This window comes from Aulostomus chinensis, chromosome 1 (genome assembly GCF_037954235.1).
Source record: "Aulostomus chinensis isolate RoL2024-O1b breed Wild chromosome 1, RoL_Achi_v1.0, whole genome shotgun sequence".
NCBI classification, from domain to species: Eukaryota; Metazoa; Chordata; class Actinopteri; order Syngnathiformes; family Aulostomidae; genus Aulostomus; species Aulostomus chinensis.
The window spans coordinates 62,673,798-62,685,668 of record NC_141320.1 but is presented as its reverse complement, the minus strand read 5'-3'; the positions used below and the strand labels follow the sequence as shown (position 1 = coordinate 62,685,668).

General features: G+C 44.0%; 1 protein-coding gene across 1 annotated transcript; it reads right to left on the bottom strand.

Annotated features, from left to right (window-relative positions):
* Window positions 1–2,010: 2,010 nt before the first annotated feature.
* Window positions 2,011–11,857, bottom strand: LOC147272657 (uncharacterized). The gene is made up of 3 exons (XM_086198928.1): window positions 11,519–11,857; window positions 10,386–10,480; window positions 2,011–10,090 (listed from the first exon to the last, which is right to left on the bottom strand). Exons 1-3 carry the CDS (start codon window positions 11,706–11,708, stop codon window positions 8,987–8,989), a joined length of 1,389 nt encoding a protein of 462 aa, XP_086055054.1. The 5' UTR covers window positions 11,709–11,857; the 3' UTR covers window positions 2,011–8,986.
* Window positions 11,858–11,871: the final 14 nt, after the last annotated feature.

Below are 11,871 nucleotides of genomic sequence, written 5' to 3'. Positions count from 1 at the left end.
GTCCCGTCTTTAAGGAGCACCACACCAGCAACAGAGATGGCAAAAAATGTTTTTTTCCTCACAAAACTGTAATTAATTTATATTCACAACCTAGAATTTATTCATACAATTTGATGAGTTTGTAGCCACAAGTTGTAAGTTGTTCCCACATGTTGAAATGACATTAATTATTCCTACAAATTATTAAATTTGTAGCTATAACATGTACCTTTTTCCAAGTTTTTGATTCATTTGTGGCCACTACATCCAGTCCGTTCCCACGTTTGGATTAATCTGTAATTAATCAAATGAAGATCTGGCCACTCCAAGGCTCCGCATTATTTATCTGACACAGAACGTTGCTAGGAGTCTGTTAGGGAACTACAAGCCAAGACATTTGTGTAAGCTAATGTTAGCGTACCTCTCCGGAAAGGTTAGCTTGCTAGCCTGTTTTTATTTTGTGTTGCTTTGTCGACACTTTTGGAATATTTTTGTTTGATCATTGGAGCAGTGATTCCTTCTTACCAGGATGTATGAGCTCGTTTTAAAGACAGAGATAAAACCACTGGAAAATTGGCCATCCCTGATTAACGCAGCTGGTCAAGAAGCAATATCAATTATACACACGTTGTGTTTCTTTTATCAGTCTTTTACATTCTAGTTGGGTTTTTATGTCTATAAAAATTGCATCGAAATTCATTTTGGATACCTTTTATGCAGTTTTATTAACAATTCAAAATCACCACCTTGGGTCTGGCAGCATCTTGGAGTAATTTAGTTCAAACTAGTGCCTCGTGGTCCTGGAATATGTGTGGCTGCTGTAGTGTGGTTTATTTATTTTTGTATTTTACAGCCGTGCAGAAGACCCACCGCAGCCTTTGCAACGATCCATCCGACGGTGGCATGTGTGATGTGTGAGGTGCAGATGAGGGTGACAGCCAGGAAACAGCCTCTGGTGTCATCTAGCTCTTTATCACAGTGATGAAAGATGAGAAGCTCCGTATGTCTGGAGGATGGTTTTAATGTCAGGGCTGAAATGTGCCTTCAGATCTCAAACATGACAGAGAGCGAAACCGCAGCGGCTGAGAAACCTATGAAATCTTAATTCTCACTGATTGATGCTCATGTTGCTGTGACTGTAATGCTGCTGTACTGTGTAATGAGAGCTAGCAGTCTCAGATTGAACATGTTTCAATGTTTGCTGTGCTTCTCTTAGTTGAAAGCCTTCATACTTCTCCTGCAGCGAATGAAATGATGCTGTCCACAGATTAACTAAGCTCGGACAATTAGTTCTCACCATTTAGCTGCTACGAGTGTCAATCTGAGATCGTACTTGTTACTCTGCAACTTCCTATTCAAAAGATTTATTGAAGCAAATCCATCTGCCAACGATCTATTCTTTCTGTATGCTGTTTCTGGAATAGTTTGATATTTTTGGGGGATGCAAATGACACTCATCTATAGCCATAATGCAGTTAGCTTAGCTTAGCATTCAAACTGGAAACTGGAATGTTAGCTCTGACCCATACTAATAAACACCAAACACGAAACCTGTAATCTCATTAAAAACACCTTATACTGTTGACTCAATAAAAAATGTGGTTTGTTACAAGGTAAAAACCCTTGGTGCTAAAGTTACACATAGTAATACTACTTTAACTGTCACTACACACTATTTCTGAACCTCTCAGTCTGGTTCCTCACTCCAAACGTTTCACTGTATGATAAAATGTACTTTTTATGTTCTGAGAAAGAGAAAACTTTCTAAACATCAAGTACAAATATTCATAGGGCCCCTAAAACAAGCCTCTGAGATATTTTCCTCTTTAGCTAAATATAACCATCAACCAGGCCATCTCCCTGGCCCATATACTGTATATGTACTAGCTCTCCAGTAGCCCTGCATGGAAGTGGCAAACATGGCTGCTGGGAGCTCAGAGAGCATCTACAGGACATACAGGTTGTCTTGCTGAATGGAGACTGACATGATCCATCCATCCCTTTTCTACTGCTTATCCTGTTAAGGGTTGCGGGGCGGGGTGGGGGGGGTGGGGCTGGAGCCTATCCCAGCAGCCTTCGGGTGTGAGGCGAGGTTCACCCTGGATGGGTCGCCAGTCCATCGCAGGGCCAACACATAGAGACAGACAACCATTCACACTCACAGTCACACCTACGGTCAATTTAGAGTATCAATCAGCCTCGTCCCCTCTTGATGTCTTTGGACTGCGGGAGGAAGCTGGAGTACCAGAGAGAACCCACACAGGAACAGGGAGAACATGGAGACTCCTCACAGAAAGAAGGTCCGGCTCCAACCCGGAACCTTCTTTCTGTGAGGCGACAGTGCTGACCACTGCACCACCGTGTCGCCCGAGACTAACGTGATAGAGTGAAATTTGGGACACATTTTGAGGCCACAAGATATAAATTGTTCCCTAAATTCAACTATTTTAAAGCCACAAGTTATGGATTGTATTGACCAACACCTGCATTCATTTCAGGAAGGAAATACCATCTTTGCTTTGGCTGATCTGTTTGGTTTATTTGTTTGCTGGCAGACAAAGTTCATCCCGCTGCTCTTTCTTTTGTTGAGAGGCAATCTAGCTCCTCCATCTTCACCGCAGCCTAACAATATCCAGCACAGATCCTCCAGACAAGATGGTTTTTTCCTCAAATAGAATTTAAAATGTCAGCACCCTAAATGAATTGATATGCAGGTAGAAACAATCCACAGCTCCGCATAAAAAATCGACATGCGTACTATGATTTATGATTGCATAATTTGAGCAAATACACACACGTTTACTGTGTGGAATAGATATGAAGAGAAATAATGTCATTTGCATATAGAGTGAGAAAGTGAGATGACAAGTGGTCACTGGAGTTGGGTGCTAATGCCAGGTGTGAATGAACCTGCTCAGAGCTGTCTGCTTGTGATGGCTTGATAACACCAGGTCTGAGCAGGACCCTTTGTCATATCTCCAACAGCTCAGCCTGCACTGCCCACCCCCACCCAGTACAGAAATGCCAAACCGTAACACTGCCCAAACTGATGGAGCGAGCGATGGGGGATGGGCGGAGAACTGTGTCTGTGATAACACACGTGTCTGCAGGAACATGGGAACACATATGAGTAAACAGCTATATAAGACAATGTGGAGGTGTCCTGAACACCAGGGCATCCAAGACCCTCCCAAGGGCAGGGGGTGTGATCTGATGTGCAACCTGAGGGTGAGGCCGACGGGGTCTCCCACGAGGGGCTTCATTGGAGGAAACAAGAATTCAGGATGCACTGGTGGGATTTTGAGGTTCCCAGAGATGGAAGGCTCATACCAACACCTCTTTGATCTACTGAAGTGGCCTGGGGTCCTCGTAGCCCACTGTGAGGGGGTGGGGGTGGGCTGGGGGGCTACAGGAGCTGTGTATGTGGAAAGTGATCAAAACTGTTATACGTGAAAATTTTACAAGTTCACAGCACTGTATTGACAGATATTTGTAATGCAATTTGTGTGTATCACACACACACACACACACACACACACACACACACACACACCTTGTATTTATATCTTTGTGAGGACTTTCATTGACATAATACATTCCCTAGCCCCTCACCGTAACCCTAACTATCTCAACTGACTGCCAGGCCCTAACCTTGACCCTAAAAACAAGTCTTGACCTTCAAACGGCCCTTTGAAGAAGTCAGGACCGGCTAAAATGTCCTCACTTTCCAAAAATGTCCTCATTCTGTTGGTTAAACACGTAATCTAGTCCTCAATATGTAGCAAGTACAAGAACACACACGTGCACATGCACACACACACACACACACACACAATCCATCAATACTTCAGGGAGACTATGAAGGAGAAAGAACTCAATGACAAAGACTTTAGTTTATGATGTGTAAGAGGAAAACTAAGCATTCAAGACACAAGTACTGTGTACTGAATGGTGTCATGGTAAGTGTACTGAATGGTGTCATGGTATGTGTGTGTGTGTGTGTGTGTGTATTCATTTATTTGAGTATTACTTAAGTATGTGAGCTTGAATGACAACAAATCTACACCTCTTTCCTGCTGCTAGCATCATGCAAAGTTCTTGTACGCTACAGAGTTTGCTTCTACACACCCACTGGTCTGGTGTCCTTAACTTTAATACACCAAAAGTCCATTTATCTATGGACACGCGTCTGGTATTCACATTGAGCTCGTTAAAAATAATTAAACTTTTGCTGTGGCTTTCAAGTTTAGCGTGAAATGTGCTAGCACAATAAGCTACTAGGCGATGAGCGAGCTAAGGGGCTACAGCTGTCCCTGTGGCTAACTCAGGAAAAACACAAAACAAAAACCCCACAGTCAAGTACAGCTTACACAATACATGGCTGGGTGGTGACACGCAGCAGGTCGCACATTGTGTCATTCACCTGGACGGCTCCCTAATGAGTCGGACTGCTTCCAAACTACACAGTTTACTGAAAACAGACGAGAGACGATACGGCTGATAACCTGACATCACGTCTGCCACAGAACCTTTGACTCCAACGAGAGATGTTGCAGTACTGGGGAGGTTGTTGCTGTTACACGTAGAGAGACAAGACAGCACCTTGACGGGAAGGAGGATGCAGCCATGTTTTGCAGGTAAACTACAATAAACCTGAGGTCAGACAGAAATGCAGAGGAAGTTCATGCACAGAGAAAGTGCAATAACGGTAAGATGGAATTCCTTGTTAAACACGGGTGATGTCACACAGAGTTGATGTGACACATCCAGCAGAGAGTTGGTGGGCCGATGGTGCAGCTACGTGAGGAAATGTCACTTGTCTCTCTCGTTTGCAGTCTGTCTCCACTTAAAAAAGTCCCATAAAGAAACAATAATGCTGTGCAGATGCAGACATGTTGCCCGTGAGCTAACATATAGAAGGCGCAGTATGTTAGGAATGTCTTTCATCAAGGTTTTATGAAGGAGGCCGGGGCTTTGATGATTTCGCTGACATTTCCAGGAGACTATAAAGATTGAAGTCGAGCTAATCAAATCAGTGTGCCGTCTCTCTCGGAGGTTAGGTAGCACGACCGTGGCTGGTCTTTTAGGAGTGTGGTTTTTATGGTTTAGACTTGAGGAGACATTGGGTCTAAGAACTTTTTGAATGAATGAAAAGAGGCTTCCTACGCAGATTCAAGTCATGCACAACAGATTTGCAGAGATATATGCTTCAATTCTTGCCATTTTCATGAACACATCCTACATTAGGGTAGATTTAGTCATCAGGTTTGCCTCTGAGCATCAACATTTCCCTTATAGCCAGCGCCATTCATCATTACCACACGACTGGTCTCAGATACTGACAGCATACAAATGGACATAGGGACGATGCTCGACACACACCTGCATGTGCAAACACACCCATGCTGCCATGTCCTGTTGGCTGGCCTCTCTCCTCTCCATCTGTCCTCTCTCTCTCTTTGCCATTTAGTTCAAACAAACACGATTGGATGACCTTGGCCTGCACGGAGCGAGCCTGAGGACTGAGTTGCACCGGCATGTGTTTGATGTAATCTCCCTTCATGAAAACTGTGTAAATAATAATCAGATTTTTATGGCATTAACCTGTCTTATAGTCAATATGGCCTCTGTCAGCAGTCACTACGCACTATCGTTCCTATCCACAAGCACAATATTCATTACAACAGGATGGTGGGGGCACATGTGGCAGCCGGGTGGGGAGTGTTGTGGTGTCGATGTTTAACAGAAAATCAACTTCCTTCTTCATACCTCACACACTGCTACATAATTATTCAGAGGCGGTCCAACCTCCCCAGACTCTGGCGCTGATACAACAAACACATGCAAGTAACACCACACGTCAAAAACACACTCCCAAGACAAAGTGTTGTAGAAGACGGGCAGGTGTTTGTGCTGTGGGGCTAAAGGGGTAATAAGGGGCAGGTGTGCACAGAAGGTCACATGCTGAGGGCAACGGGTGGAGACGTGGGTAATGATGGTGTCAGATGCAGAGGAAGAAAGGGCAGTTTCTCCTTCAACCGTTCTAGTCATTTTTAATCCGACAGTACACAAAGTTAGCTTCTAGCATCGGGCTGCGAAAGAGCGGCGCTACTTTAGCATAGATAAACAGAGCCTAGTAAGATGCTAATGCAGCTCTTTGTCTGCTGCAGCCGCGGCCTACAAGGAGACAAGGACGGCAAATACATTACATCATCATAGGAAAGAGATTTGGTGAATAAAGATAGCAGTTAGCTCTCTGTCTGAATGCTGAACATCTCATCAATTTGATCATAGAACTGTTAACGGCACTTGATTTCTCCTACATGGCTCTTCCATCAGAACATCCCCCCCTCCCCACACAAACACACACACACTACATTTAGATAGAGCAGCTCCTTGTGCTCGCTCTCCTGGGCAGGATATGATCTGTAAAGAGAACCATTAAGACACAATTTGTGACACACGCGCACACACGCACACGCACACACACACACACACACACACACACACACACACACACACACACTGCCCGGACAAGGCAATCCATCAGCATCAGCAGGCCAATATCACACTGTGACCATACACTCAATAAGGAAAACAATAGGTGGCCCGATGGTGAAAGGCGCCATCCAATCACAGGTTTGATCCCTTGGTGATGAAACGTCCTTGAGATGCTTCCTTTTCTGGCCATCCAACCCATCATGAAAGTCTCGCATGCTTTACATATTCAAAAAAAGCAATTAGGCAATTATGCATAATGAGGAGAAAGAATGAGACCAGACTAGTGCTTTCTGCTTGTTGACCCCCATCCACCCGAAATGCAGAAAATAATAGCCCCACCCAAAATGATGGCGACTTGTCCAGAGTGGTTTGGGTGCTCTGATGAAGGGCTCTTCTTCTTCTTCTTCTGCGAGAAAACTAACTCCTCTGTCCTTCTGGATGTTTTTATTATATTCAAGAGCTTCCCCTGACGACGGCAGCTCGCAACCTCTCCCACTACGTTCCTATGGTAACAAGTCAGTGTGTGTGTGTGTGTGAGACTTGGAGATGAGTGATTGTCTATGTTTATGTGTGTTCATTATGGTAGTGTGGCTTCTTTTTACATAATGAATCAATTACAGAGGCTGTGCCGTGAGCTCATTTGAATAATCGCTTTATGAAAAAAAAGGAAGGGTGTGTTTCCTCTCCACACAACATGATGTCAAACACACACACACACACACACCCCCCCCACACACACACAAGTGCAGATCAGTAGGTGTGTGTAGGGGAGCGAGTGTATAATGGGACATCCAACTGACATCATTTGCTGGCCAATCTGCACCCTGCTTGCCAAACCAGGCCTTAATAATAGCTGAGCTCTGCTGAGGGTTGATTGAGTAGCAGGAGGTACCACACTGCCCCCTAGTGGCCACTGCTGCTCATGAATCTGATCACAGCAAGACCAAGATACATGAATGCCACTGTTCAAACCATCCATCCATCTTCTTCCACTTATGTTAAGATTCGGGGGGGGGGGGGGGGCAAGCATTCACACTCACAGCCATGCCTACGGTCAGTTTAGAGCAGTGGTCCCCAAACAATGGCTCGCGGGCCGTTCTTGGCCCGCCTCCACATTTGGCCCGGCCCCCTGAACAATACCAGAGATGCATTTTGTTTTTTTCCCCATATATGTGAATTTGTATTTGATAATGACATTGATAGCTAGCTATGAAATGTTTTCATTATCAACTATTAAGGTGTGTTCACACCAAACGTGCCGCGAATTTTCACGTTGCTTTATTCGCGTGGATTTGATCGCTGGATCAATATGTTTATGTATTCGCGTCATTCGCGAACAAAGCGATGCGAAAATTTGCGGCGCGCTTGGTGTGAACACAGTCAGTTAGTAACTATTTCATACACGCAAAGAACGTGACATTCTATTCCACCCTTCTGCAGTCTGTGCCCCTGTCGTGGGTCAAGGAAGAAGCCAGTTCACTTTCTGGCAGATTCAATGTGACAAATATTTGCGTTTTTTTCTTTTCTTTCTTTTTGCATTAGGTTTGGCTGTATGCCCTCCAGCTGTTCATAATGCTCACAACAGGAATACTTCAGTAATGCGGTATTTCTCTTCAATTACTGTCCACCATGGGATGTAGAAACACGACTCCTTAGTGAGGAAAACACAAATCTTTTTTTTTTTGGAAAATACAAAAACAGCAAAACAACAAACCTCTATCACATGCACAGCTTCTATTCAAATCAGGCTCCTAACTAACTTACCGGGAGCTAAGTAATGAATAAAGTCTTTCTTTTCACTTGATTCAAATGTAATTCTGGACATAATTGGAGGTTTTTAACAGAAATGAACAGCTTCCTCCTGACAATTCACGGTCACGCCAGCTTTTAAGACCGACAAACAAGCGCTGCTTCCTGACGTGTTTTTGAAACTGAAAACGTCCAAGCTGAAGAGCATCACATGATTTATTAAGAGACATGTATTTCAATCCTGAGACAAGAGACTCTAATACATGGACTGAACTAAAATGTCATGGATGATGAAATTACTCCTCTGGACTAGAGGACAGAATGTGGTTATGTGAGACGGGTTGGCATCTGTCATTTTTGGTTTTTAATTAGGAGCTAATCTTTTGTAATTAGGATGTGAGGAGGTTAATAAAGACTTATCCTGACTGCTGGAGAACATCATTTGGATTAGGACCTGCTGGTTAAAAGCCTCATTAATTTCTGCACAACAACACAAAGGGAAGCTTTGCCATGGAAACACAGAAAGACAACTGAAGCACGGGGATATGTCCTTTTTGGTTAAATCGGCACACTAATTTGGAGTTTTGAGATGTGCCACAAAAATGCCATCGTCTCTTCTAATGTTGTAAATTTTTAAATCACTGAAAACTTGCAATTGTAACACGAACGTCAGATGGTTTCAGACACTTGTAGCACAACAGCACCACCCTGTGGTCATTAGTAGAAACTGCACTTTTGACTCTCAGCACTGGAAGCATTAGAGTTGGCTAATCCTCTCCTTCACTTTGCTGTAGAACAGGTAACTCGATGTTGAGGGCCCGATGATTTTTACGCAACGATCCTCGAGCATGTAGAGAACATCATTAAACCAGAAGATCTCATCGTCACAGATCTTAGTCACTTCCTCTCCCTCGGGCTTCTTGTCGTCATCGAAGTGAATCCAGTGAACTCTTAAACTCAACCTCCACAGCTCCACCAGAAACTTCAGGTAATCCAAGCCCTTCTTGACCCTTGATGTCTGCTCCCCAGTCACCAGTATCTGGGTGAGGTCTGCTCCTTTATCACCCTTGATGGACACGTCCAGTCCTCTCAAGCAACTGTCAAGTTCTCCCCTATCAAACGTCTGGATGTATTTAAAGGTGTCTGAGTCGACCCAGATGCTGGTATCTTTCAGCTCCTCCAGGCAGGTTGCTGGCATCTCCCCTGCATCAGATGGGATGGAGACATCTTTAGGTCTGGTCTGGAGGGGCTTAGCGCCACCTGCTGAGCTGTGCCGATCCTTTTCTCTCTGAGAGCCAGCGGAGCCGCTGGAATCGTTCTCTCCACTGCTGGGTCTGCTGTGGTTGAGTGAAATGTGCCGTACCCCTGGCTGTTTTACTGATATTTCCTCAGCAGGGTCCAGGTCTGATAAGGGGGACCTAATCTCTGCATTAATCCCAGGCCCTCCAAACACTTTTCTGGATTTGCCCCTAGTAGATCGCTTGCTTAAAGATCCAGTATTGTCATGCTCAAAGTCTGAGTCTTTTGAGCATGAGATCAGACTTTGGTCCTCAGAATTTTCCCCTGTGGTCTGCAGCGGAGCAGATAATCCTTCAAAACCAACCTCGTGATCCAAAACCGCTTTTGCGTTGTGAGTTTCATTCAGTTTGACTGCGGGTGTCAGCTGACCCGCCCTGCGAATCAGCTCTTCTCTCAGAGCCCGGACGGCAGAGAACGGTCCCTCAATGGTGACTTTCCTCTGCTGATGCAAAGGTTTGAAATGTACTGACCTGTGAGCTGATCGTAACCTGTGAAGAAGAGCTGCTTCCTCATGACCAAATATGGAGAGATCGACTGTTGCACTTGAGACATAGAGAAACACCTGCAGCACAGGAACAGATAAAAATGCAGCTGAGAGATTATAAAAATTAGGGTGGAAAGAAAGCTGACGTGGATGTAGTATCTGGAAGGAACACGGCAACTTTTTGGTTCATACACTTATTGTCCATCCTCCCTCATAGCCAGATGAGTTAATAGCTAAGCACAGTGAATGGCAGTGGATGGGAAATGTTCGCACACCCCAGTCACACTCTTTGCCATCAAAATTTTTAGAATCAGAAAAAAAGTTGTTGTGTTCCTTTAAGGTCCAGAACTATTCTACCCACACATGGACTCACATCTCTGGTGAAGGGGAACACGGTGAGGGGATAGTCTTGAGAGAACTGGCCGTCAGTCAGGACCTGCTCCTCCCTCTGCACCACCCTCTCTGCGTCTGTCGAGAGGCAGGACATCCCATGTCACCATTCGTGCTATTTCAGACATTTCTACCATTCTCTTGACTTTATAACACACAAAGCCTGCTCACTACCAGATACCAGTGACAGATTAAAGGCTCCATCGGTTAGACATCCCTTCATGTTGTACCAGATGTGAAAAAATGGTTGATTTACAATTGACAACCACCTCCCCATAGCACAGTCTATGAGAGGTTCCCATGGGAACTACAAATCATTAGCACAGGAACTAATTATAGCATGTTACAGGAGGGAACCATCATTTCCTGTGTTAAGTGGAGTGCAACTGCTTTCAGGCATTTGTGTGCTTTTTAATAAAACACTATTATAATTGAATAAAATTCATCCTGTACCCTGATGCAACCCATTCGACAATCAGAGACAATATGTTGCTGCAAGAATTATTATATTAAATTTTCACGAATGTCTAAAGTACCGAAACATCAAAATGACTGTTGAGAGTAAGGGGGATGACATCATTATATGAACTGCATTATTTAGTTTATATATATATATATATATATATATATACACACATATATATACATATATATACACATATATATATATAATATTGCCAGCAATTTCTGATGTAATTTATTAAAAATAAATAAATAACACCAAACCTGTGTGTTGCTTAACAGCGAACGCCCAGCTTTGTTGTCGAATATTCAATAATTTTTGGCAATCTTAAAATAAATTTTCCCTTGTTTCGCTAATCCTAACTTTTTAATGGGTGTCTAAATAATTTCAGTCACTTCCGGCTGAGCGTCTGTCACGACAGTTAATGTGCAGTGTAATTGAGTGGGTATTTTTTAATCTTAGAGACCACCTTTTAACTTTTATACGACACTGGAACAGTAATAAAAATATAGTTTCACCTTTGTTGCTATTGCATAAATTCACACTTTTGTTTGTAACATAAACTGCTACCCACTGCTAGCTTAGGTGACCACAGCTCGCGCTCACATTCACAACGCTATTAGCTCTTAGCTCGTGCTAGCACATCTGTTTACCGTTAGCTTCGTCAAACGTAACAAACGCCACACCATCCATGTTGGTGGGATAGTGGACCAGCTCCACGTCTCCTCCATGACTCCTCCGACGGCTTTGGAAATGAATGGTTAGCTTGTCAATTATCCTGCTGGCGGGCAGCACGTCAGGGACACCGGACACCACCACCGTCCTGTCCTCCTTCGTCTCCATTAGTGTTGAAGCCTAGCAAACATTAAGGCTAACCGCGATATTCTCTACTATTGCCACCAGCCAACATGTTTCCGAGGCAGTTTATCGGTTCAAGTTTCACTTTCACTGTCCGGAGACGACTTGTAGCAATAAGTTCACTCCACTAGGTGTCTCTGTTGCTTCA